Genomic DNA, 26,402 nt, shown 5'->3' with positions numbered 1-26,402 from the left:
GAGGTCCGCCATCTTTAAGGCCGTCTCATGTCTCTTATTCCTGCCAGTAAGGAGTTAGCGTTAGGAGTTATGAGGGATCTGTTAGGTGCGATGAGTAAGGTAACACGAGAGGTTCCTAACAGGAAGTCTTTTTCAGCTTGAGGCCCTGATGTATAAATAAATGCCCCCTACATCTGGCTCATTTGAACGAGATGGCGGAGAAACAGCGCAAGTGTACCCGTTACATGCATTCTTTGCAATGAAATGCTGTAATTCACATGCCTACGTGACCACAAAGAGTAAGAGTAAGAGTAGGGTTATGGCTTTGATCAGCGAATATAATGTGACTTGGGATGTACGCCAAACGCTGGCTCCATTATGCAGCAGATCCAGCTGTGTTGGCATCATCAGAATAGGACGTCACTTTACGTGACGCTTCAGAGTAAGGCCATCTCATGTCTCTTAATCAGCAATCCTCGCTCCTCACTCCTAATTCCTTGCATGTTTTCCTAAGTGGGAGGGACTAAACAGTCAGGTAAGGTGGCAAGGTTAAGTGGTTAGCAGTAATTTTAAGGGACTTGGGACGTACCCATGGTTTATCCACTGTCTTTGGTTGTTGTGAGTGCTCAGATAGCGGACTGACAATCTTCACCGACTTAATGAGTAGTTGTAATGTCGCCGTTTGACCAGCAGAGGTCAGTAACCCCCCCACCCGTACTGTCCGCGCTCCGCCGCTGGGGGGCGCCGCCTCCCCCGCTCCTCCCCGGGGTCTGATGGCAGGATGGCGGAGGCAGGGGGACCGGAGTCTGCCGCGGCCCGGTGCCCGGACGAGTCGTCGGACAGCGAGCCGGAGCAGGAGCCCGGAACCCCACAGAAACTCATCCGAAAAGTGTCCACTTCCGGCCAGATCCGCAGCAAGGTACAGGGGGGTTAAAGCACCGGCGGTGATTACCGGACATTATCTCCGGTCAGTGTGTGTTTTCATTCAGCGGGGGGAGGGCCACAGTCTGCCCCGAGGAGCACCGCTGTCCTCCAGGACAGAACGGCACACGGAGCTCCATAATCAAATCTAACATTTAACATGTCCGACCACCGGACACTTTTTCTAGAGGACACGTGACATCAGTCAAAACCTTCTTTAAACAAACAGATGCTGCTCTTTAATTCGGCACACACCACACACACCAAACTTCACTTGTGTTTAGTATATTTCATCTTTTATACCCGGGCTGACGCTCTCCTCTCCCGGCCCTGTCCTCCACTCCTCACCGTGCTCGGCTCAGTGACCGTTTAAAGAAACCCGGCCTTTCACCGATACCGGTGCTGGTTGGTAGATGTTGGGTGATGCCGGTTTAAAGAGTGGATGTGACTGAACCTTCACTCAGGTTAATCCTTGTTTTTACTGGACGCACCGGGTCTGAGGAGCGGTGTCTCTCTCAGATCTGACGGATTTTAAATGGAGTTTGGTGCAGTGCTGGTGGCTGGGAGAGAAAACGGTACATATGGGGGGTTCAGAGCCACAGCTGCTGCGCTTTACCTCCCGGTAAATGACATAACGACAAATTATAATATGATAAACAGTTTATTTTAAAATTTGTTCGGATCAAAACATAAAGTAAAGGTAGAATTCAATGTTATATCCCCTGTTTTTTTAAATGAACATCTCATTAGCCGTTATGTGTAGCTCGTAGCTAAGCTAATAAACAGAACCAGGATCCAGCCCGGGGTCCAAACATGGCCCCTGGAGATAAATGTGTTCCGGACACGGTTAAAACACATCAGACCGACCCGGTGTCAGGACAGACGTTGATTACTGGCTCCGGTTTACCGACACAAACCGGTAATTTAACGCAAAACTAACCAGGCTAACTACGGCTAGCTGGAGGGTCCCAGGCCCGATGAAAAGCCCCGCCGTTTCCCACTGATGCCCAACCGACAAAGGTGGGCTTTACCCCGTGGTGACGGTGGACTACAGGTCGGTGTTAGAATGATGGGAGATAACGGTCCTCAGGTTCATCATGTCCGGTAATAACGGACATTTCAAACGGTAAACTCAGCCGGCAGGTCGGTAACAAGTAAGCCGTTAAGTCCGTTACACTCTGCACGGTTCAACCGTCATAACATAACGGTGAAGTAAAATTAATTAAAACATTAAAATAGATTAAAACGGTTGAACTGTTGGAAGGTAACGGTTACATTTAAATATAATTAATTAAAGTATAAACTTAAGTGTAACGGCTCACCGTTAAGATAACGGTCCATATAATTAAAATAATAAAATAACAGCTGAACCCTTATTGAACCGTTAACGGTTCATTTTAATGAATTTACTAATAAAATAAAGTATAACGGTTCTTTTAAATAAATTAAAGTACAACAGTTAACCATCATAAGATAAGGGTTATTTTAAATTAATTAAAATAATAAAATATAAAACAAAATATAAAATACAGTGTTGAATAAAGTAAATAAAGGTGTTCATGTATAATGGTTTAAATCTGTTTTTATCCGTATACCAAATACGGAGCGTGGGCTGGAGAGGTGCCAGTTCACCTCCTGGACACTGCTGAGGTGCTCTTGAGCAAGGCACCAAAAACCCCAACCGCTCGGGGCGCCTGACCAAGGCAGCCCCCTCACTCTGACATCTCTCCACCTTGTGCCCCCTCAGGAGGGTTAATAAAGTATATAAACTAAATTAACAGAGACGTTTGCTGTTCCGTGGGAGATCAAGTTAAAAAGAGCTTTCTAAATTTGTCCTTGTCTCACTGTCTCTCAGAGACATTTTGTCCTGTTGACTGTGAGAAAGTGTGTTGTTGGACAGACCAGGGGTGTAAGTATAGACAGTGCAGGCAGTGTGGTTGCTGTGGGGCCTGATATGGTGGAGGGGCCCGGCCCCTGTACAGAGAGAGGTGATTCACCCTCGATTATGTTCCTGTGTTCAAAGAGGAATGACAGAAGAATGTTTATAAAAATGTGTCCTCTAAAGACAAAGCCATCGACATCATGCTTTACTTTTTTATCTTTTTATAAACTCAGTCGTTATCTAAAACAAAATTATGTGTTTTTTCTGCCTAAACTATAAAATCTATAATGAAACTACGAGAACGTTTCAATTTAATGATTCGTTTTCTTTGATGTTTCCGTCAGATATGCAAAATGATGATTCCTGGGTAATATTTGTGCTTGTGTTGTCAATTGTCAAGTCCCTATTTGTGTCAAGACAATACATGCACGATGGTGTGCACAAGGGCCCGTCCTGATAACGTGCACAAGAGCCCGTCCTGATAGCGTGCACAAGAGCCCATCCTAATAGCGTGCACAAGGGCCCGTCCTGATAGCGTGCACAAGGGCCCGTCCTAATGGCGTGCACAAGGGCCCATCCTAATGGCATGCACAAGGGCCCGTCCTAATGGCGTGCACAAGGGCCCGTCCTAATGGCGTGCACAAGGGCCCGTCCTAATGGCGTGCACAAGGGCCCGTCCTAATGGCGTGCACAAGGGCCCGTCCTAATGGCATGCACAAGGGCCCGTCCTAATGGCGTGCACAAGGGCCCGTCCTAATGGCATGCACAAGAGCCCGTCCTGATAGCGTGCACAAGGGCCCATCCTAATGGCGTGCACCAGGGCCCGTCCTAATGGCGTGCACAAGGGCCCATCCTAATGGCATGCACAAGGGCCCATCCTAATGGCATGCACAAGGGCCCATCCTAATGGCATGCACAAGGGCCCGTCCTAATGGCGTGCACAAGGGCCCGTCCTAATGGCGTGCACAAGGGCCCATCCTAATGGCATGCACAAGGGCCCATCCTAATGTCATGCACAAGGGCCCGTCCTAATGGCGTGCACAAGGGCCCATCCTAATGGCATGCACAAGGGCCCATCCTAATGGCATGCACAAGGGCCCGTCCTAATGGCATGCACAAGGGCCCATCCTAATGGCATGCACAAGGGCCCATCCTAATGGCATGCACAAGGGCCCATCCTAATGGCATGCACAAGGGCCCATCCTAATGGCGTGCACAAGGGCCCATCCTAATGGCATGCACCAGGGCCCGTCCTAATGGCGTGCACCAGGGCCCGTCCTAATGGCGTGCACAAGGGCCCATCCTAATGGCATGCACAAGGGCCCATCCTAATGGCGTGCACCAGGGCCTGTCCTAATGGCATGCACAAGGGCCCATCCTAATGGCATGCACCAGGGCCCGTCCTAATGGCATGCACAAGGGCCCGTCCTAATGGCGTGCACCAGGGCCCGTCCTAATGGCGTGCACAAGGGCCCGTCCTAATGGCATGCACAAGGGCCCGTCCTAATGGCGTGCACCAGGGCCCGTCCTAATGGCATGCACAAGGGCCCATCCTAATGGCGTGCACAAGGGCCCATCCTAATGGCATGCACCAGGGCCCGTCCTAATGGCATGCACAAGGGCCCGTCCTAATGGCGTGCACCAGGGCCCGTCCTAATGGCATGCACAAGGGCCCGTCCTAATGGCATGCACAAGGGCCCATCCTAATGGCGTGCACAAGGGCCCGTCCTAATGGCGTGCACAAGGATCTACCAATATGTCTACCCTACGAGGGGGAAAATTTGGCACCTCGGATCAACTCACCAATCTGTCTGTGTGTCTCTGTGTGTCTGTGTCTCTGTGTGTCTGTGTCTCTGTGTGTCTGTGTCTCTGTGTGTCTCTGTCTCTGTGTGTCTCTGTGTGTCTGTGTCTCAGTGTGTCTGTGTCTCTGTGTGTCTCTGTGTGTCTGTGTCTCTGTGTCTGTGTGTGTCTGTGTCTCTGTGTGTCTGTGTCTGTGTGTCTCTGTGTGTCTGTGTGTCTGTGTCTCTGTATCTGTGTGTCTCTGTGTCTCTGTGTGTCTCTGTGTGTCTGTGTCTGTGTGTCTCTGTGTGTCTGTGTGTCTGTGTCTCTGTCTCTGTGTGTCTGTGTGTCTGTGTCTGTGTGTCTCTGTGTGTCTGTGTCTGTGTGTCTCTGTGTGTCTCTGTGTGTCTGTGTCTGTGTCTCTGTCTCTGTGTGTCTCTGTGTGTCTGTGTCTGTGTGTCTCTGTGTGTCTGTGTCTCAGTGTGTCTGTGTCTCTGTCTCTGTGTGTCTGTGTGTCTGTGTCTGTGTGTCTCTGTGTGTCTGTGTGTCTCTGTGTCTCTGTGTGTCTCTGTGTCTCTGTGTGTCTGTGTCTGTGTGTCTCTGTGTCTCTGTGTGTCTCTGTGTGTCTGTGTCTGTGTGTCTCTGTGTGTCTGTGTGTCTGTGTCTCTGTCTCTGTGTGTCTGTGTGTCTGTGTCTGTGTGTCTCTGTGTGTCTGTGTCTGTGTGTCTCTGTGTGTCTGTGTCTCTGTGTCTGTGTGTGTCTGTGTCTCTGTGTGTCTGTGTCTGTGTGTCTCTGTGTGTCTGTGTGTCTGTGTCTCTGTATCTGTGTGTCTCTGTGTCTCTGTGTGTCTCTGTGTGTCTGTGTCTGTGTGTCTCTGTGTGTCTGTGTGTCTGTGTCTCTGTCTCTGTGTGTCTGTGTGTCTGTGTCTGTGTGTCTCTGTGTGTCTGTGTCTGTGTGTCTCTGTGTGTCTCTGTGTGTCTGTGTCTGTGTCTCTGTCTCTGTGTGTCTCTGTGTGTCTGTGTCTGTGTGTCTCTGTGTGTCTGTGTCTCAGTGTGTCTGTGTCTCTGTCTCTGTGTGTCTGTGTGTCTGTGTCTGTGTGTCTCTGTGTGTCTGTGTGTCTCTGTGTCTCTGTGTGTCTCTGTGTCTCTGTGTGTCTGTGTCTGTGTGTCTCTGTGTCTCTGTGTGTCTCTGTGTGTCTGTGTCTGTGTGTCTCTGTGTGTCTGTGTGTCTGTGTCTCTGTGTGTCTGTGTCTCTGTGTGTCTGTGTCTCTGTGTGTCTCTGTGTGTCTGTGTGTCTGTGTCTGTGTGTCTCTGTGTGTCTGTGTCTGTGTGTCTCTGTGTGTCTGTGTCTCTGTGTGTCTGTGTCTCTGTCTGTGTGTCTCTGTGTGTCTGTGTGTCTCTGTCTGTGTGTCTCTGTGTGTCTCTGTGTGTCTGTGTGTCTGTGTTTGTGTGTCTCTGTGTGTCTGTGTCTGTGTGTCTCTGTGTGTCTCTGTGTGTCTGTGTGTCTGTGTCTCTGTGTGTCTCTGTGTGTCTGTGTGTGTCTGTGTCTCTGTGTGTCTCTGTGTGTCTGTGTGTCTCTGTGTGTGTCTGTGTCTCTGTGTGTCTGTGTCTCTGTGTCTCTGTGTGTCTGTGTGTGTGTGTGTCTGTGTCTCTGTGTGTCTCTGTGTGTGTCTGTGTCTGTGTGTGTCTCTGTGTGTCTGTGTCTGTGTGTCTGTGTCTGTGTGTGTCTCTGTGTCTCTGTGTGTCTCTGTGTCTGTGTGTCTCTGTGTGTCTCTGTGTGTCTCTGTGTGTCTGTGTCTGTGTCTCTGTGTGTCTCTGATTGTCTGTGTCTCTGTGTCTCTGTGTGTCTCTGTGTGTCTGTGTGTGTCTGTGTCTCTGTGTGTCTGTGTCTCTGTGTCTCTGTGTGTCTCTGATTGTCTGTGTCTCTGTGTGTGTCTGTGTCTCTGTGTGTCTGTGTGTGTCTGTGTCTCTGTGTGTCTGTGTGTGTCTGTGTCTCTGTGTGTCTGTGTGTCTCTGTGTGTCTGTGTGTGTCTGTGTGTCTCTGTGTGTGTCTGTGTCTCTGTGTGTCTGTGTCTGTGTGTCTGTGTGTGTCTGTGTGTCTGTGTCTCTGTGTCTCTGTGTGTCTGTGTGTCTCTGTGTGTCTGTGTGTGTCTGTGTGTCTCTGTGTGTCTGTGTCTGTGTGTCTGTGTGTCTCTGTGTGTCTGTGTCTCTGTGTCTCTGTGTGTCTGTGTGTCTCTGTGTGTCTGTGTGTGTCTGTGTGTCTCTGTGTGTCTGTGTCTCTGTGTGTCTGTGTGTGTGTGTGTCTGTGTCTCTGTGTCTCTGTGTGTGTCTGTGTGTCTCTGTGTCTTTGTGTGTCTGTGTGTCTGTGTCTGTGTGTGTGTGTGTGTCTGTGTCTCTGTGTCTGTGTGTGTCTCTGTGTGTCTGTGTGTGTGTGTGTGTCTCTGTGTGTCTGTGTGTCTCTGTGTGTGTCTGTGTCTCTGTGTGTCTGTGGCTCTGTGTCTCTGTGTGTCTGTGTGTGTCTCTGTCTCTCTGTGTCTCTGTGTGTCTGTGTGTGTCTGTGTGTCTCTGTGTGTCTGTGTCTCTGTGTCTCTGTGTGTCTGTGTGTCTCTGTGTGTCTGTGTGTCTCTGTGTGTGTCTGTGTCTCTGTGTGTGTCTGTGTCTCTGTGTCTCTGTGTCTCTGTGTGTCTGTGTGTGTCTCTGTCTCTCTGTGTGTCTGTGTGTCTCTGTGTGTCTGTGTCTCTGTGTCTCTGTGTGTCTGTGTGTCTCTGTGTGTCTGTGTCTCTGTGTCTCTGTGTGTCTGTGTGTCTCTGTGTGTCTGTGTCTGTGTGTCTCTGTGTCTCTGTGTCTGTGTGTGTGTGTGTCTCTGTGTGTCTGTGTGTGTCTGTGTGTCTCTGTGTGTCTGTGTGTGTCTGTGTGTCTCTGTGTGTCTGTGTGTGTGTGTCTGTGTCTCTGTGTGTCTGTGTCTCTGTGTGTCTGTGTGTGTGTGTCTGTGTGTGTCTGTGTGTCTCTGTGTGTCTGTGTGTGTCTGTGTGTCTCTGTGTGTCTGTGTGTGTGTCTCTGTGTGTCTGTGTCTCTGTGTCTCTGTGTGTCTGTGTGTCTGTGTCTGTGTGTGTCTGTGTGTCTCTGTGTGTCTGTGTCTGTGTGTCTCTGTGTGTGTCTGTGTCTGTGTGTCTCTGTGTGTCTGTGTGTCTCTGTGTCTCTGTGTGTCTCTGTGTCTCTGTGTGTCTGTGTGTCTGTGTGTCTCTGTCTCTCTGTGTCTCTGTGTCTCTGTGTGTCTCTGTGTGTCTGTGTGTCTGTGTGTCTCTGTGTCTCTGTGTCTCTGTGTCTGTCTCTTTGTGTCTCTGTGTGTCTGTGTCTGTGTGTCTCTATGTGTCTGTGTGTCTGTGTGTCTGTGTCTGTGTGTGTCTGTGTGTCTGTGTGTCTCTGTGTGTGTCTGTGTCTGTGTGTCTCTGTGTGTCTGTGTGTCTGTGTGTCTCTGTGTGTCTGTGTGTGTCTCTGTGTGTCTGTGTGTCTCTGTGTCTCTGTGTGTCTCTGTGTCTCTGTGTGTCTGTCTCTTTGTGTCTCTGTGTCTCTGTGTGTCTCTGTGTGTCTGTGTGTCTCTGTCTCTCTGTGTCTCTGTGTGTCTGTCTCTTTGTGTCTCTGTGTGTCTGTGTCTGTGTGTCTGTGTGTCTGTGTGTCTGTCTCTTTGTGTCTCTGTGTGTCTGTGTCTGTGTCTCTGTGTCTCTGTGTGTCTGTCTCTTTGTGTCTCTGTGTGTCTGTGTCTGTGTGTCTGTGTGTCTCTGTGTGTCTGTGTGTGTCTCTGTGTGTCTGTGTCTGTGTGTCTCTGTGTGTGTCTCTGTGTGTCTCTGTGTCTCTGTGTCTCTGTGTGTCTGTCTCTTTGTGTCTCTGTGTCTCTGTGTGTCTCTGTGTGTCTCTGTGTGTCTCTGTGTGTCTGTGTGTCTCTGTGTTTCTCTGTGTGTCTGTGTGTGTCTCTGTGTGTCTGTGTCTGTGTGTCTGTGTCCCTGTGTGTCTGTGTCTCTGTGTCTCTGTGTGTCTGTGTGTCTGTGTGTCTGTGTGTCTGACTCTTTGTGTCTGTGTGTCTCTGTGTGTCTCTCTGTGTCTGTGTGTCTCTGTGTGTCTTTCTGTGTCTGTGTGTCTGTGTGTCTGTGTGTCTTTCCGTGTCTGTGTGTCTGTGTGTCTGTGTGTCTTTCCGTGTCTGTGTGTCTGTGTGTCTGTGTGTCTGTGTGTCTGACTCTTTGTGTCTGTGTGTCTCTGTGTGTCTCTCTGTGTCTGTGTGTCTGTGTGTCTCTGTGTGTCTTTCTGTGTCTGTGTGTCTGTGTCTCTGTGTGTCTTTCTGTGTCTGTGTGTCTGTGTCTCTGTGTGTCTTTCTGTGTCTGTGTGTCTGTGTGTCTCTGTGTGTCTTTCTGTGTCTGTGTGTCTGTGTCTCTGTGTGTCTTTCTGTGTCTGTGTGTCTGTGTCTCTCTGTGTCTTTCTGTGTCTGTGTGTCTGTGTCTGTGTGTCTCTGTGTGTCTTTCTGTGTCGGTGTCTGTGTGTCTCTGTGTGTCTGTGTGTGTCTGTCTGTCTGTCTATGTGTCTGTGTGTCTCTGTGTGTCTCTGTGTGTCTGTCTGTCTATGTGTCTGTGTGTCTCTGTGTGTCTGTGTGTCTCTGTGTGTCTGTTTGTCTTTCTGTCTCTGTGTGTCTCTGTGTGTCTGTGTGTCTGTGTCTGTCTCTGTGTGTCTGTCTGTGTGTCTGTCTCTGTGTGTCTTTCTGTGTCTCTGTGTCTGTGTGTCTGTCTGTGTGTCTGTCTGTGTGTCTGTGTGTCTCTGTGTGTCTGTGTGTCTCTGTGTGTCTTTCTGTGTCTGTGTGTCTCTGTGTGTCTGTGTCTCTGTGTGTCTCTGTCTCTGTGTGTCTCTGTGTCTGTGTGTCTGTGTCTCTGTGTGTCTTTCTGTGTCTGTGTGTCTGTGTCTCTGTGTGTCTTTCTGTGTCTGTGTGTCTCTGTGTGTCTCTGTCTCTGTGTGTCTCTGTGTGTCTCTGTCTCTGTGTGTCTCTGTGTCTGTGTGTCTGTGTCTCTGTGTGTCTTTCTGTGTCTGTGTGTCTGTGTCTCTGTGTGTCTGTGTCTGTGTGTCTCTGTGTGTCTTTCTGTGTCGGTGTCTGTGTGTCTCTGTGTGTCTGTGTGTGTCTGTCTGTCTATGTGTCTGTGTGTCTCTGTGTGTCTCTGTGTGTCTGTCTGTCTATGTGTCTGTGTGTCTCTGTGTGTCTGTGTGTCTCTGTGTGTCTGTTTGTCTTTCTGTCTCTGTGTGTCTCTGTGTGTCTTTCTGTGTCTGTGTGTCTCTGTGTCTCTGTGTGTCTGTGTCTGTCTCTGTGTGTCTGTCTGTGTGTCTGTCTCTGTGTGTCTGTCTCTGTGTGTCTCTGTGTCTCTGTGTGTCTGTGTCTGTCTCTGTGTGTCTTTCTGTGTCTCTGTGTCTGTGTGTCTGTCTCTGTGTCTGTGTGTCTCTGTGTGTCTCTGTGTGTCTTTCTGTGTCTGTGTGTCTCTGTGTGTCTGTGTCTCTGTGTGTCTCTGTCTCTGTGTGTCTCTGTGTCTCTGTGTGTCTCTGTGTGTCTCTGTGTCTGTGTGTGTCTGTGTGTCTGTCTCTTTGTGTCTGTGTGTCTGTCTCTGTGTGACTGTGTGTCTGTCTCTCTGTGTCTCTACAGCCTCTCCGTCAGTAGCCGAGTTAGGTTAAAGAGTCAGAGGATGCTAGCTTGTCTGAGGGTCCGTGAAGGCAGCAGTGTGAGTCACAGGAAGTGAGTTTCTATTTAAAGCTCTGTTTTTCACATGAAAAGCTGAGGACTGTGGGAAACCATGAGGCGTTTGAGTCCTCCAGGAAGAATCAGATGGTGTGTTTAAAGGTTGGCTGCAGCGTCAGAGTTCCTGACTTCATCTGAGTCTTTTATTGTGATTGAATAAAGTTTGTTTCCAGCTGTTGCTGACAGCAAACAATCAATCAATCAATCAATCAATTTTATTTATAAAGCCCAATATCACAAATCACAGTTTGCCTCACAGGGCTTTACAGCATACGACATCCCTCTGTCCTTATGACCCTCACAGCTGATCAGGAAAAACTCCCCAAAAAACCCTTTAACGGGGGAAAAACGGTAGAAACCTCAGGAAGAGCAACTGAGGAGGGATCCCTCTTCCAGGACGGACAGACGTGCAATAGATGTCGTACAGAACAGATCAGCATAATAAATTAACAGTAATCCATATGACACAATGAGACAGAGAGAGAGAGAGAGAGAGAGAGAGACAGAGAGAGAGAGATGAGCATGAACATGAGCTCCTGAATATTTTTGCTTTTTTGGATGTTTTAAAGTGAGATAAACTACTGTTCTTCTAAGAGCTGGAAGAAAACAGAAGAGAAAACCGTTGTTTTTAAAAAAAATCTACCAAGAAGGAAAAAAAACAGCAAAAACCTCAGAAAACAGTGATAGACTGGAAAACAACGGAACCAACTGCCAAACTGACAGTTAGCCTAACTGTCCAACCAGCAACAAAAAAAAAAGGTCAAGCAAAGAGGAGGAAAACAGCTGAAGACGCAAGTGAGTGAACCATCAGAAAGAAAATATAACATTTAAAAAGAGGAAACAAAAAATTGCTGAACACTAAATAAACTTAAGCTAGCATAACACAGCTAGCTGTAAACAAGACCCTTAGCAACTGTTGCCAAGGAATTTAAATAGCAGCAGTTCAACAGCAGCAGAGCCTGATGGAATCCACCAAAGGCTGTACAGAGGCTGTTCCTCTCCTCTATCCTCCTGATGTAACCAATGAGACTGCCAGGAAGGCATTTAAACAAAAACTGCTAAAAGAAAGACCAGAAACCCTGTTTTCTGATCTTTACAAGACCGGGGAGGTCAGCAACCTGATCCTCTTCACAGACCAGCCGCTAGCATGGCACTCTGCCATCAGTGCCCACTACCCCTCTGTCAAAAAAGAGGGGATCTGTAACGGCTGGAAAATAAAAATAAAAGAAGCAGAGGATTCAGATACTTTCATGATGACAGTAAACTTATACAAGAATGGGACTATCATGGTGCAAGGGAACCTCAAACTGTTTGAGATGGACTTCCTCCTTATAAAGGAAAGAGCCCAGCAGGAGAGATCTAGCTCCACTGACAGTTCCCAGGTCCCAGCTCCCAGCTGCCTAACTACTGAGCAGCCCCCTGAAGAGAAGGAGCCCACCAGCCCAGAGCAGGTCCAGGACCCCCAGCTGAACCGCACCATCACCGAACTGAAGGTGAAATTCACAGAGCTGGAGAGAGAACTAGTACAACTGAGAGAGCTGATCAGCCAACAGCCATGCCAGCCCACCACAGCTCAGCCTGATCCCTGCACCATCAGCACAGAGCTGGGCATGCTGAGGCAGGACAGGGACAGCTGCAGGAGAGAGCTGAGCCTGCTCAGGACTGAGATCAGAGAGCTGCATCAGGACAGAGAGCAGCGTCTAGCAGCACTGACAGCTCTGACAGAGGAGGTGAAGGAGCTCAGAGGAGAGAGAGAGGAGCACAGGAGAGAACTTACCTCTCTGTCAAAGGAGGTGGAGGAGCTCAGAGGAGAGAGAGAGGAGCACAGCAGAGCACTCACCACTCTGTCAGAACAGCTTCAGGAGGGAGGTGGAGCTACACAGGACCTGGATGAAAAACTAGACCACAACCAGGACCCTGTGAGCAGCCAGGACCCACCAATCCAAGAACCTACCTCCACCCCCAGCTCCACATCCAGCCCACAGACCAGCACCTCCCCTCATTCCACCAGACCAGCACAACAGAGAGAGAAGACAGACATTGTCCTCCTCATCGACTCCAATGGAAAATTCCTTAATGAAAGAAACTTTTCCCCACCCACAAAGTGGCTAAAATCTGGTGTCCAAATACCCACCAAGCCATAGACCTGCTGTCAGAGGAGCGGCTTGGATCTCCGAGTCACATCATCATCCACACTGGCACCAATGATCTGCGGAGCCAGCAGGAGAGGGTGTCAGAGTCACTCAAGAGAGTGACAGAGAAAGCCTCCACCACCTTCCCCAACAGCAGAGTGGTCATATCCACTCTGCTCCCAAGGAAAGACTTCCACGCTGACACCATCCACAGGATCAACAGCAGCCTGTCCAGAGACTGTGCACGGAGACCCAATGTCCACCTAGCCCACCACCCCACCCTGGACATCAGCTGTCTCTACGACCACGTCCATCTGTTTAAAAGCACAGTCCCCATCTTCGCCCAAACACTGAAAAGCGTCGCTCTCAACAGAGACCAATCCACGGCCCGCAGAAAGAGCACATCAGCCCACAACCCCCACAGAACACCAAGACATCCTCAACCAACATCCAGACCAACACAATGGAGACAAGACCACCCTCAGCCCCACCCACATCATGTCCAAATCAGACCCCACCAAGGCAACCATGATCCCCCTCAAGCCAGACCACAGTCACTCCTGTCCCTAGGGGCCCCACCCCAACCACAGCGACAAGAGCCACACCCTGGCCCACTGAGTTATGCCCAGGTGGTCCAACCTTAACCACCCCCCCACACAATGAACTGAAGGACATTCAGCAGATGCTCAGCCTGCTTTGCTCTCATCTGATTGGACAGGTGCCACAATAGACACTGTATGAATTATTATTATTAGAGTATTTCTTGTTCTCATACAGTTTAAAAAAAAGGACATTTACATTGTACATAAGTATTGATTATTTAATATACCAGTTATTGATTTGTTACCTTTTATAATATGTCATGTAGATACTCTTAAATTATTTTCTTTGACTTAGTAGTTTGTCTCATTTTGATCACCAAATGCAGCCTTTTGAGTTTTAAATGAAATCTAAATCTTTTGCCATCTCTTGTTTGAATGTTCAGGGTCTGAGATCTTCTGCTCTTGGCCTTAAGAGCAGGACCTCAGACTTTATTAGAGAGTTAGAAAATGCAGATGTCTTTATACTGCAAGAGACTTGGTGTAGAGGAGATGTCTCCACTGGTTGTCCCTCAGGCTACATAGAGATAATGTCCCCGTCCACCAAACTAAAGGGAGTAACACAAGGAAGGGATTCAGGGGGAATGCTGATCTGGTATAAGGCAAACCTTGTACAATACATTGAATTAATCAAAAAAGGAGAATTTTCAATTTGGCTCAAAATCAAAAAAGACCTTATCACCACAGATAAAGATGTATTCCTGTGTGCAGCATATATCCCCCCATCACAATCCCCTTATTTTAATGAAGACAGTTTCTCCATTCTCGAAGATGAGGTTAGTTACTTTCAGGCCCAGGGAAGTGAACTGATCTGTGGAGACCTGAATGCCAGGACTGGTACAGAACCAGACTTTATCAGCACACAAGGAGACAAACATATACCTGGTCAAGTCAGCATCCCCCTCCCTTCACACCCCCGCAGAAACAACTTTGACAAAACTGTCAATAAAAGTGGGCAGCAACTGTTGCAGCTCTGCCGAACATTGGGTCTGTACATGGTTAACGGTCGGCTTCAAGGGGACTCATTCGGTCTTTACACTCATAGCTCTCCTCTTGGCAACAGCACAGTAGACTATGGCATCACTGACCTAGACCCCTTCTACCTGAGAGCATTTACAGTCAGCCCCTTAACCCCCTTATCAGACCATAGTAAAATCACACTCTACATTAAAACGACAGCAAACGACCCTCACACAGTAGAACCCTGCAATCTGACCTACAGAAAACAACCTTATAAATGGACAAACAAAAGCAAAGACGAATATCAGACAGCAATCAAAAATCCAATCTTTCAATCCCATTTAGACTGTTTTCTTTCCACCTCGTATCCCCTCAATCAGGACGGCCTCAGACAGGCTGTACAGGACATGTACAACATATTTGACCATGTGGCAGACTTATCCAGTCTGAAAAAGCGCCAGCACCACAGACCAAAAGACCCGACCAATGACGAGTGGTTTGACACAGAATGCAGACAACTGAGAAAAACTCTCAGAAATGTGTCAAATCAAAAACACAGACAACCTGACAACCCTGAGCTCCGCCTCCAGTACTGGGAAACACTGAGAGTATACAGAAAAATACTCAGAACTAAAAAAGAACAGCATGTGAGGCATCAGTTACAAATAATTGAAGAGTCCATTGACTCCAATGACTTCTGGAAGAAATGGCACTCTTTCAGCAAACCACAAAAAGAAGAATTGGCTATTCAAAATGGTGACATCTGGAAAAATCACTTTGAAAGTCTGTATACTGCTGTTCCCCTGAATTCGGCCCAAAACAATCTCCTCAACAAATTACAAATTTTAGAATCAGTCATTAAAGACAACCAGAACCCTCTAGACTACCAAATTACTGAAGCAGAGCTGCTGGCTAAAATCCAGGCACTGCAGCCAAAGAAAGCCAGCGGTCCTGATAGCATTTTAAATGAAATGCTAAAATTTGATGACCATAAATTTAACATTGCCATATTAAAATTATTTAACCTTATTCTGGGTGTCGGACATTTCCCTGACCTCTGGAGTGAAGGAATCATCACACCAATCTTTAAAAGTGGAAACAAATTCGACCCAAACAATTACCGAGGCATCTGTGTCAGCAGCAACCTGGGGAAGTTGTTCTGCAGCATCCTAAACAGCCGACTGCAAGACTTCCTCAGAGAACATGATGTCCTGAGCAAGAGCCAGATAGGATTCACACCCAAACATAGAACAACAGACCATATCTACACCCTTCACACCCTCATTAATAAAGACGTCCACCAAAACAAGAGGAAAATCTTCTCTTGTTTTGTGGACTTCAAAAAAGCATTCGACTCAATTTGGCATGATGGACTGTTCTTAAAATTAATTGGGGGAAGGTCTGTGACATCATCAAAACCATGTACAGTCATATGAAATGTGCTGTTAAAATTAACATGGAAACAGATTTCTTCCCCCAGAGTAGAGGAGTAAAACAGGGCTGCAGTCTCAGCCCCACCCTCTTCAACATTTATATCGATGAATTGGCCAAATCACTAGAACTATCTGACATCCCTGGTCTCACTCTGTCTGACACACAGGTTAAATGCCTACTTTTTGCAGATGATCTCATATTGCTGGCTCCATCAAATGAAGCACTACAACAGCAACTGGATCACCTGCAAACCTTCTGTCAGACCTGGGCCCTGACAGTAAATCTGGACAAAACCAAAATTATGATATTCCAGAAACGACCCAGGGGTCAGGGAGACCAAACCAGGTTTTTCCTGGGCTCTCATGAAGTGAAGAACACACACGACTACACATACTTAGGACTACACATCACATCCACGGGAAACTTTAACCTGGCTGTTGATGATCTCAGAGAGAGGGGAAGAAGGGCTTTCTATGCTATAAAGAAATCTTCAAACATTAATATACCCATTAGAATCTGGCTCAAAATATTCAAATCTATAATTGAACCAATTGTTCTGTATGGTAGTGAGGTGTGGGGTCCTCTTGCAAATCAAGATTTTGAAAAATGGGACAAACACCCCATCGAAATCCTGCATACAGAGATTTGCAAGAGCATCCTCAGAGTGCACAGGAACACCCCCAACAACGGGTGCTGAGCTGAGCTAGGCCAATTCCCCCTTTTAATTAGAATTCAAAAAAGAGCCATCAAATTTTATAAACACCTTAAAACAAGTGACCCCAACTCCTACCACTACAAAGCTCTGCAATGCCAAGAGGAGAGCATGGAGAAGAGCCCCCTCAGCCAGCTGGTCCTGAGGCTCAGCTCCTCTAACAGCACAAGACCTCAGGACAGCCCTCACACAATCTGGACCCACCAAATTATAGAGAAACAAAAAGAACATTACATTAACTATTGGACATCGACCACAAAAATGCAAAGCAAACTTCAGTGTTATTTGGCTCTAAACAGACAGTACACGGTGGCAGAATATCTGAGCACCGTGACTGATGAGAAACTGAGGAAGACTTTGACCATGTACAGACTCAGTGACCACAGCTTGGCCATAGAGACGGGCAGACACAGGCAGACCTGGCTGCCCAGAGAGGACAGGTTGTGTGAGCTCTGTCCACACAGACAAGCGGAGACAGAGACACACTTCCTGTTGCACTGCAGCAAGTATGAACACATCAGAGCCGACTTCCTCTCAAAAATAAAACATAAAGTCACTGACTTTGATTCTCTGCCTGATCAAACTAAAATGCAACACATCCTTGGAGAGAACAGAGTCAGCAGCTTAGCAGCAGCAAAATATGTCAGGTTATGCCACAGCCTGAGGGACAACCATCACAACACCTGACACACCTGTCTATATTTACAGTCCTTGTAACTCACAACCTACATTTTTCTTTATTCATTTTTTTTTCTATATTATATATTGGTGTATTGTATTGTAGATTGGTGTATTTTGTATTATATATCATATATTTAATCTTTTTTTTTTATATATATAGTTTTCTGACTTACTTTTATTATTGTACTTTATTTGTAAATTTTTAATGTCTTTGGCAATATTGTTAATCTACAGTCATGCCAATAAAGGTTATTGAAATTGAATTGAGAGAGAGACAGAGAGAGAGAGATGCAGGTAATGACAGTAGGTTACAACAACATTATTGAAAGTAATAATATTATAGTTATAGTTCTGGCTACTGTGGTACAATATGTTGAAAGTATGTATTAATATCTGGCAGTATACATGTGTGACAATAGTCATATGTGTATAATAACAGTAGAAGTATGACTAATGACTAATGATGGCAGCAGCAGCAGGAGGCATCTGGCAGGACCACGGCAGCAGCACAACCACACACGTCACGCTGTCCAGGCACCGCTGTGATATGAGTTAATCTGAGAGACAGTGGAGCACAAAGGCTCCGGAGAAGAAGCCGAGTTAGTGACATCCAGAATGGCCGAGTTAGCAAGATGCAGTAATAGGATGAGAGAGAGAGAGAGAGAGAGAGAGAGAGAGAGAAGGAGAGAAGGAGAGAGAGACATCACATGAAAACAAACAAACAAACAAACAGATCATTACATGATGAGCTGTGCTCTGCAGCTGTCTCCATAAAAACACTGTTATTAAGTTTTAGATGTCTCCTGATTGAAGTCTGATCAACGGCCTCGTGTGATGTCACTTGAGTCAGCATCAGTTAAGATGGCATGTTTAAGACCATCTGAAGGTGTCAGAGAGGAGTGAGACCTCTGCTGCAACACTGGAGTCAGAGAGGAGTGAGACCTCCGCTGCAACACTGGAGTCAGAGAGGAGTGAGACCTCCGCTGCAACACTGGAGTCAGAGAGGAGTGAGACCTCCGCTGCAACCCTGGAGTCGGAGAGGAGTGAGACCTCCGCTGCAACACTGGAGTCAGAGAGGAGTGAGACCTCTGCTGCAACACTGGAGTCAGAGAGGAGTGAGACCTCCGCTGCAACACTGGAGTCAGAGAGGAGTGAGACCTCCGCTGCAACACTGGAGTCAGAGAGGAGTGAGACCTCCGCTGCAACCCTGGAGTCGGAGAGGAGTGAGACCTCCGCAGCAACACTGGAGTCGGAGAGGAGTGAGACCTCTGCTGCAACCCTGGAGTCGGAGAGGAGTGAGACCTCTGCTGCAACCCTGGAGTCGGAGAGGAGTGAGACCTCCGCTGCAACACTGGAGTCAGAGAGGAGTGAGACCTCTGCTGCAACCCTGGAGTCGGAGAGGAGTGAGACCTCCGCTGCAACACTGGAGTCAGAGAGGAGTGAGACCTCCGCTGCAACACTGGAGTCAGAGAGGAGTGAGACCTCCGCTGCAACACTGGAGTCGGAGAGGAGTGAGACCTCCGCTGCAACCCTGGAGTCGGAGAGGAGTGAGACCTCCGCTGCAACCCTGGAGTCGGAGAGGAGTGAGACCTCCGCTGCAACACTGGAGTCGGAGAGGAGTGAGACCTCCGCTGCAACACTGGAGTCGGAGAGGAGTGAGACCTCCGCTGCAACACTGGAGTCGGAGAGGAGTGAGACCTCCGCTGCAACCCTGGAGTCGGAGAGGAGTGAGACCTCCGCTGCAACACTGGAGTCGGAGAGGAGTGAGACCTCCGCTGCAACACTGGAGTCGGAGAGGAGTGAGACCTCCGCTGCAACACTGGAGTCGGAGAGGAGTGAGACCTCCGCTGCAACCCTGGAGTCGGAGAGGAGTGAGACCTCCGCAGCAACCCTGGAGTCAGAGAGGAGTGAGACCTCCGCAGCAACCCTGGAGTCAGAGAGGAGTGAGACCTCCGCAGCAACCCTGGAGTCAGAGAGGAGTGAGACCTCCGCTGCAACACTGGAGTCAGAGAGGAGTGAGACCTCCGCTGCAACATTGGAGTCAGAGAGGAGTGAGACCTCCGCTGCAACACTGGAGTCGGAGAGGAGTGAGACCTCTGCTGCAACATTGGAGTCAGAGAGGAGTGAGACCTCCGCTGCAACCCTGGAGTCAGAGAGGAGTGAGACCTCTGCTGCAACATTGGAGTCAGAGAGGAGTGAGACCTCCGCAGCAACCCTGGAGTCAGAGAGGAGTGAGACCTCTGCTGCAACCCTGGAGTCGGAGAGGAGTGAGACCTCCGCTGCAACCCTGGAGTCAGAGAGGAGTGAGACCTCTGCTGCAACACTGGAGTCAGAGAGGAGTGAGACCTCCGCTGCAACCCTGGAGTCGGAGAGGAGTGAGACCTCCGCTGCAACACTGGAGTCAGAGAGGAGTGAGACCTCCGCTGCAACACTGGAGTCAGAGAGGAGTGAGACCTCCGCTGCAACACTGGAGTCAGAGAGGAGTGAGACCTCCGCTGCAACACTGGAGTCGGAGAGGAGTGAGACCTCCGCTGCAACACTGGAGTCAGAGAGGAGTGAGACCTCCGCAGCAACCCTGGAGTCAGAGAGGAGTGAGACCTCCGCTGCAACACTGGAGTCGGAGAGGAGTGAGACCTCCGCTGCAACACTGGAGTCGGAGAGGAGTGAGACCTCCGCTGCAACACTGGAGTCAGAGAGGAGTGAGACCTCCGCTGCAACACTGGAGTCGGAGAGGAGTGAGACCTCCGCTGCAACACTGGAGTCGGAGAGGAGTGAGACCTCCGCTGCAACACTGGAGTCAGAGAGGAGTGAGACCTCCGCAGCAACACTGGAGTCAGAGAGGAGTGAGACCTCCGCAGCAACACTGGAGTCGGAGAGGAGTGAGACCTCCGCAGCAACACTGGAGTCAGAGAGGAGTGAGACCTCCGCTGCAACCCTGGAGTCAGAGAGGAGTGAGACCTCCGCAGCAACCCTGGAGTCAGAGAGGAGTGAGACCTCCGCTGCAACACTGGAGTCAGAGAGGAGTGAGACCTCCGCAGCAACCCTGGAGTCAGAGAGGAGTGAGACCTCTGCAACACACTATTACTGAAAGAAAAAATAGCATAACAAATTATACAGTATAAGATATTATAAAGACAAAATGTAAAATAAATATAAAATATAGAAACTCAAATCTAAACTTAAAATCACAACAAAGTGTAAAATCAGTTTAATATAAATCATTAATGTGTCGTCGTGTTTATTAAATAAAGTTTTAATGAATGTTCATTAAACAGAAACAGATCTGTGTTATTGATGATTGATTTATAATATAATCAATAACATGATCAGTCAGCTGATGGACACACCCTGCTGCAATAAAACTATTTCCTGTCTGTCAGTGTTTCATTCATTATTGATTATTGATTGGTTTTTGATTCACAACCAGACGACTCATGTTTAATATGATAATTTTAATATTCAATATATCTGTATTGATTATTGATGATGTTTCAGACAGTGTTGAAGGAGGGCACTCTGATGAAACAGACCAATTCGTTCCAGCGGTGGAAGAGACGATATTTCAAACTGAGAGGGCGGACTCTGTACTACGCTCAGACCGCCAAGGTGAGTCACCTGGCAACTCCGCTGTGACATCATGCTGTGGGAGTGGTCAGTTCTGTGTGACATCACAGTGTTTTCTGTCTCCAGTCGATCATCTTTGACGAGGTGGACCTGACGGACGCCAGCGTGGCCGAGTCCAGCACCAAGAACGTCAACAACAGCTTCACCGTGAGTCTCCTTCAACCATCCTCCTCATCACCACCACCAACACACTCACAGTCCCACATAATACAGATCCAAACATGTATTCATCCACCACAGAAAGTAGTCCCAGCAGACTCCTGATGGTCAGCGAGCAGCTGGATGATAAAGTCACTGATCAGACGTCAGATCTGAACCAATGAGCTTTTTGTTGTTTGTTTGTTGATCATCAGATTTACTGTGTGTGTAGTTTTTACTGCAGACGGAGGTGACGGAGGTGACGTTCACCCCAAAATCACAAACTACAGATTAATGTGTAAATTATAATAAAATAAGCTGTTTGACTGTCAGGTTATACGTCATTGTTGTTATTATTAGTAGTAGTATTTTAAAAATAAAATAAATTAATTAATTTTCCATTTTGGCACAAACGTCCACTTGGACTCAAAAATGAATTGATTAGAATTTTGTGGTCAAAGGTCACTGTGACCTTGCATGTTGTCATTTCTTCTTGATATTTCGGGAACACCCTGAGGGAGTTTTCTCACATCTGGCACAAACGTCCACTTGGTAATCAAAGGTCACTGTGACCTTGCTTCTATTTCATTATTATGAACACAATATTTCAAAAACATCTTGCAGAAAAAAAAATTAAAAATCTGGCACCAACAAGCACTAGGACTTGGGAATTTGGTGCCCAAAGGTCACTGTGACCTCATCCATTGCATTCTCATGAACGCAATATCTCAGGTGCAGCTTGAAGGCATTTCTATAAATTTGACACAAACATCCACTTGAACTCCAGAATGAATTGATTAGACTTGGTAGTTGAAGGTCCAAGGTCACTGTGACCTTGCATGGTCTCATTTCATGAACATGATATTTTAGGAACACCCTGAGGGAGTTTTTTAAAAGAAAATAATATGGCACAAATGTCCACTTGGTATTAAAAGGTCAGAGGTCATTGTGACCTTCCTTCAGTTTCATTATCACGAACACAAGGTTTCAAGAACGCCTTGAGGGATGTTTTTTTAATTTGGCACAAACATCCACTTGGACTCGACAATGAACTGATCAGAAGTTGGTGGTCAAAGGTTATTGTGACCTAATCCATTGCATTCTCTTCACCTCCATATCTCAAGAACAGCTTGAGGATATTTCTTTGAATTCGGCACAAACATCCGTTTGGACTCAGTAATGAACTGATCAAAGTTTGGTGCTTGAAGGTCAAAGGTCATTGTGACCTCACTAGACTCCAGAATTCATTCACTGATTCAGACCAAACTTGACTCAAATATCTAACAGGATAAAATAATAAAGGTCAAAGGTCAGCTTGGCTGGGACATCATTACATCTCAGGAACAGAAGGGGATACATTTGATTGATCTGACTGGTCAGCTCTGCAGTGTGTGAACGATAAACTGTGAGCTGATTGGTCCATGGCAGCATGCGGCGGCGAGGTGTTGGTTCCAGTTTAAAGTGAAGAACGTTCTGTGTCTCCACTCTGAACTCAGCTGTTTGTCTTATTTTGGTGGGCTCTGTCACTTCCTGTAGCTCAGGCTGTGTATTTATAGAGACTCAGGAGGGGGGGCGTCGGCATGACGACAGTCAGGAAGTGGGTGGAGTCATAGGAGAGGAAGTGGGTGGGGCTAGTGTAGAGACAGAGCGGCAGTGAGACACAGAGAAGAAGAGGATGAGGTCTCCTCGGGAGTTATTAACAAGATCAATGATCTGATCAGAAGAGGAGACCAGACAGCGTCTCACACAGGTGCACGGTAAGAAGGAGCTGATTGGTCATGCTGTGATGTCATAGCGATGTTTTTACCGTCATTAACAGGGTCTTAAAGGTCAGTTACTGGTCGCTGCAGATCATCATGTGGTCATTAAACATGTTTAGGTGTTAAAATGGAGACAGACGATGACATCATTCAGCTGTTTATTCTTTTTATCAGTGAAGAAGACGATGATGGTGATCTTTGTTCTCTACGTCACAGTGTCATGGTGTCATGTATCATGGTGTCAGAACGGAGGAGTTAGGTTGGAGAAACAGACAGAGGACAGGAAACACCACTGAGCACAGTGTCAACTCACACTGAGGCTGACATTCATCTTTGTAAATAATAATAATAATAATAATTATAGTGAATCATTGAAAACATTTTAACCCTTTCAGAGTTTTAAGTTTCAGTATTTCGATCATCTTCACTGATCTTTACAGAGTCATGTGTCGTATGAAGATATAAACAGTTTAAACATCAAACTAAAGAACAAATTTGGGACTTTTAATAACAAAGAACATGTCAGACAGAAAACTGAGAAAAATGATTTTTTTTTGTCAAAAGTCATTTTCGATATAAAAAATAATTTCACATTTAAATGTTTTGTTTTTTCTCATTTCCTTACGTCAGTTTGAATTCTATAAATGAAAATGATAATATTCTGTGTGAGGTACAGCAGCAGAACACGTTGTCACGTTCAGTGACGCTTCAGTGTTCTATTGCCTCCATCTCCTCTGTGGTCGACATGGAGATCCCGTTTCAGCCCATCAAACTTGTTTGCTTCTTCGTCCAATCAGATTCAGAATGTTGATCAGAACAGGAAGTGACAGAGTCTGAGGCAATCGACATCTCCACGACTTTAGAAACCGTAAACTTTTCTGTCCTTCAGTTTACAGGCTGCTACATCTTCTTTCTGTTTCCAGCGGAGCTTCTTCTTCATTGGTTTTTGGACACAGCAGTACTGTTCTAGTTCACAGGATGTGTCACAGCGCCCCCTGTCTTATCACAGTGAAAACCCAGGTTGATGGCGGATAAAGAGTTCATGTGGACACCTCCCTCTGTCGTCCCTGAGCTGATGAGTTCAGATCATTACTCACAGAGCAGGTGAATCTGTGATCGCCAGGTGAACACAGAAACAGGAAATGGATGTGATGACATCACACATGATGTAGAAGAGCTGTAGAGTGGAACCTGACGTGAAGTTTAATCTGAACGAAGACAGACTTCTGTGTGAATGGTTCTGATCAGGAACGTCACTGTCAGCCTCAGAGACTGGAGGGTTTGACTCCGCCCCCTCAGAGGAGGACAGACATGAGATTCACTTCCTGTTGTCCTGTCCTGTGTATGAAGACATGAGGGACGTCTCAGTGTGATGACCTCTGTCTGTGTTGACTTCTTCATGATGAAGTTTAGTTTTAGAAGGAGAACCTTTAACGTGTCTGAGTTTGTGCGTGCGCTCTGAGACCGACGGCGAGAATTCTGTTTCAGATTTGGCTGTTAGTTAAGATGAATCTCAGCTGTTCCCAGTCAGCTGGTCGTCACTGCGTCACATCTCGAACTCTCAGCTCTGCGTTTGAAAACAAACATCTTTAAATATCAGCTGATTATATCCAGTCTCAGCAGTCTGAGATGAAGCGGTGCTCTGTGTGTCAGGGTCATGTGACACCGCGAGCTCACAGTGATGCCACTCACACTCCTGATCGCCGTTACATAACGAGCCATGATGATGAGATTTCACCATCCCAGTATGTTTCTCACTTGCCGACATCCTGCTGATCAATAACTGATACATCAATCTGTCAGTGAACACAGACTGATCAATAATCAATCCTGATCAGTCACATGGGACTCGTCTCCTCAGCTCCGCCTCCGACTGTCTGAACGTCTCTTTGCGTCTTTGTGTCTGTGGGAACAGACGCTTCATTGTGGAGCAACAGGAAGTGGAAGACCACGTGTCCCACACACACACACACACACACACACACACACACACACACAAAACAAAGGTCCAGCTGCAACAACACAGTTAACCAGCGTCTGTGTGTGTGTGATGTGTGTTGTTGTGTGTACGTTGTGTGTTTAATGTGTGGTGGTGTTGTTGTTGTTGTTGTTGTTGTGTGTACTGTGTGTGTAATGTGTGTTGTTGTGTGTGTGCAGGTGATCACGCCCTGCAGACGCCTCATCCTGTGCGCTGACAACAGGAAGGAGATGGAGGAGTGGATGGCGGCGCTGCGCAGCGTCCAGAACAGACAGAACTATGAGGTCAGTCCCAGTCTGAGTCCCAGTCTAACCAACAGTCCCAGTCTGACCAGCATTCCCAGTCCCACCCTCTAACAGTGTCTCTGTCTCTCCCAGTCCACCCAGTATAGCATGGACCACTTCAGTGGGATGCACAACTGGTACGCCTGCTCCCATGCCAGGCCCACGTACTGTAACGTCTGTAGGGAGGCGCTGTCAGGGGTGACATCACACGGCCTGTCCTGTGAAGGTACACAAACAGACTACACACACAGTACACACTTAGTACATACTTAGTACACACTGATCATCCTGCCTCTGTGTGTGTGTGTGTGTGTGTGTGTGTGTGTGTGTGTGCGTGTGCGTGTGTGTCAGTCTGTAAGTTTAAGGCTCATAAGCGTTGTGCTGTTCGAGCCACCAACAACTGTAAATGGACGACACTGGCTTCTATTGGGAGGGACATCATTGAGGACGAGGACGGGGTGAGACACATCTCAGTGTTCCTGGATTTAAACAGAGACAGTGAACGCCTGGTCTCCAGCTGACCGCTGACCTGTCCTCTGTCCTCTGTCCTGTCCTCTGACTTGTCCTCTGTCCTCTGTCCTGTCCTCTGTCCTGTCTTCTGACCTGTCCTCTGTCCTGTCCTCTGACTTGTCCTCTGTCCTCTGTCCTGTCCTCTGTCCTGTCTTCTGACCTGTCCTCTGTCCTGTCCTCTGTCCCCTGTCCTGTCCTCTGACTTGTCCTCAGTCCCCTGTCCTGCCTTCTGACCTGTTCTCTGTCCTCTGACCTGTCCTCTGTCCTGTCCTCTGACCTGTCCTCTGACTTGTCCTCGGTCTCCTGTCCTGTCTTCTGACCTGTTCTCTGTGCTCTGCCCTGTCCTCTGTCCTATCCTCTGACCTGTTCTCTGTCCTTTGAACTGTTCTCTGTCCTCTGACCTTTCCTCTGTCCTCTGCCCTGTCCCCTGTCCTATCTTCTGACCTGTCCTCTGTCCTTTGACCTTTCCTCTGACTTGTCCTCTGTCCTTTGACCTGTCTTCTGTTCCCTGTGCTGGCCTCTGACCTGTCCTCTGTCCTGTGACCTGTCCTCTGCCCTCTGACCTGTTCTCTGACCTGTCCTCTGTTCCCTGTCCTGGCCTCTGACCTGTCCTCTGACCTGTCCTCTGTTCCCTGTCCTGGCCTCTGACCTGTCCTCTGTCCTCTGACCTGTTCTCTGACCTGTCCTCTGTTCCCTGTCCTGGCCTCTGACCTGTCCTCTGTCCTCTGACCTGTCCTCTGTCCTCTGACCTGTCCTCTGTTCTCTGACCTGTTCTCTGTCCTCTGTCCTGTCTCCTGACTTGTCCTCTGTTCACTGTCCTGTGCTCTGTTCCCTGTCCTGTCCTCTGAACTGTCCGCTGTCCCTTGTCCTCAGGTGTCCATGCCTCATCAGTGGTTGGAGGGGAACCTGCCAGTGTCGGCCAAATGTAACGTCTGTGATAAGACTTGTGGCAGCGTCCTCCGCCTGCAGGACTGGAGATGTCTCTGGTGTAAGGCCATGGTGAGAAGGGTCTTGATTATGACTGACAACAACAAGTGTAAAGATGGAGGGAGGTACCGTGTTCAGATAATAGTTTAGGTGTAGTTTAGGTTTAATTCAAGTGTAGTACAGGGGTAGTTCAGATGTAGACCAGGTGACAGTTTGAGTGTAGACCAGTTGACAGTTCAGGGTATAGTGTAGGTGACATTTCAGGTGTCGTTCAGGTGTCGTTCGGGTGTAATTTAAGTGTAGTACAGGTGTAGTCCAGGTAATAGTTGAGGTGTAGTT

The 26,402-nt window shown here is 47.8% G+C and overlaps 1 protein-coding gene across 4 annotated transcripts in view; it reads left to right on the top strand.

Moving 5' to 3' along the window:
* The first annotated feature begins 730 nt into the window (after positions 1–730).
* dgkd (diacylglycerol kinase delta) overlaps positions 731–26,402 on the top strand; it is a 49,809-nt gene continuing 24,137 nt past the window's right edge. The window contains exons 1-7 of one of the 4 annotated variants that reach the window (XM_033631119.2): positions 731–898; positions 20,338–20,448; positions 20,533–20,613; positions 24,522–24,626; positions 24,720–24,852; positions 24,978–25,084; positions 26,010–26,135. In XM_033631119.2, coding sequence (XP_033487010.1) covers positions 761–898; positions 20,338–20,448; positions 20,533–20,613; positions 24,522–24,626; positions 24,720–24,852; positions 24,978–25,084; positions 26,010–26,135 — 801 coding nt within the window. In that variant the 5' untranslated portion in view covers positions 731–760. Of the gene's footprint in view, positions 899–13,001; positions 13,175–20,337; positions 20,449–20,532; positions 20,614–22,224; positions 22,362–24,521; positions 24,627–24,719; positions 24,853–24,977; positions 25,085–26,009; positions 26,136–26,402 lie in introns of those variants that run through there. The other 3 variants (XM_033631121.2, XM_078167446.1, XM_033631120.2) reach the window with 3 other exon arrangements.

Source organism: Epinephelus lanceolatus, chromosome 4, assembly GCF_041903045.1.
Source record: "Epinephelus lanceolatus isolate andai-2023 chromosome 4, ASM4190304v1, whole genome shotgun sequence".
Taxonomy (NCBI): Eukaryota; Metazoa; Chordata; class Actinopteri; order Perciformes; family Serranidae; genus Epinephelus; species Epinephelus lanceolatus.
This window is presented reverse-complemented; position numbering and strand designations above follow the sequence as displayed.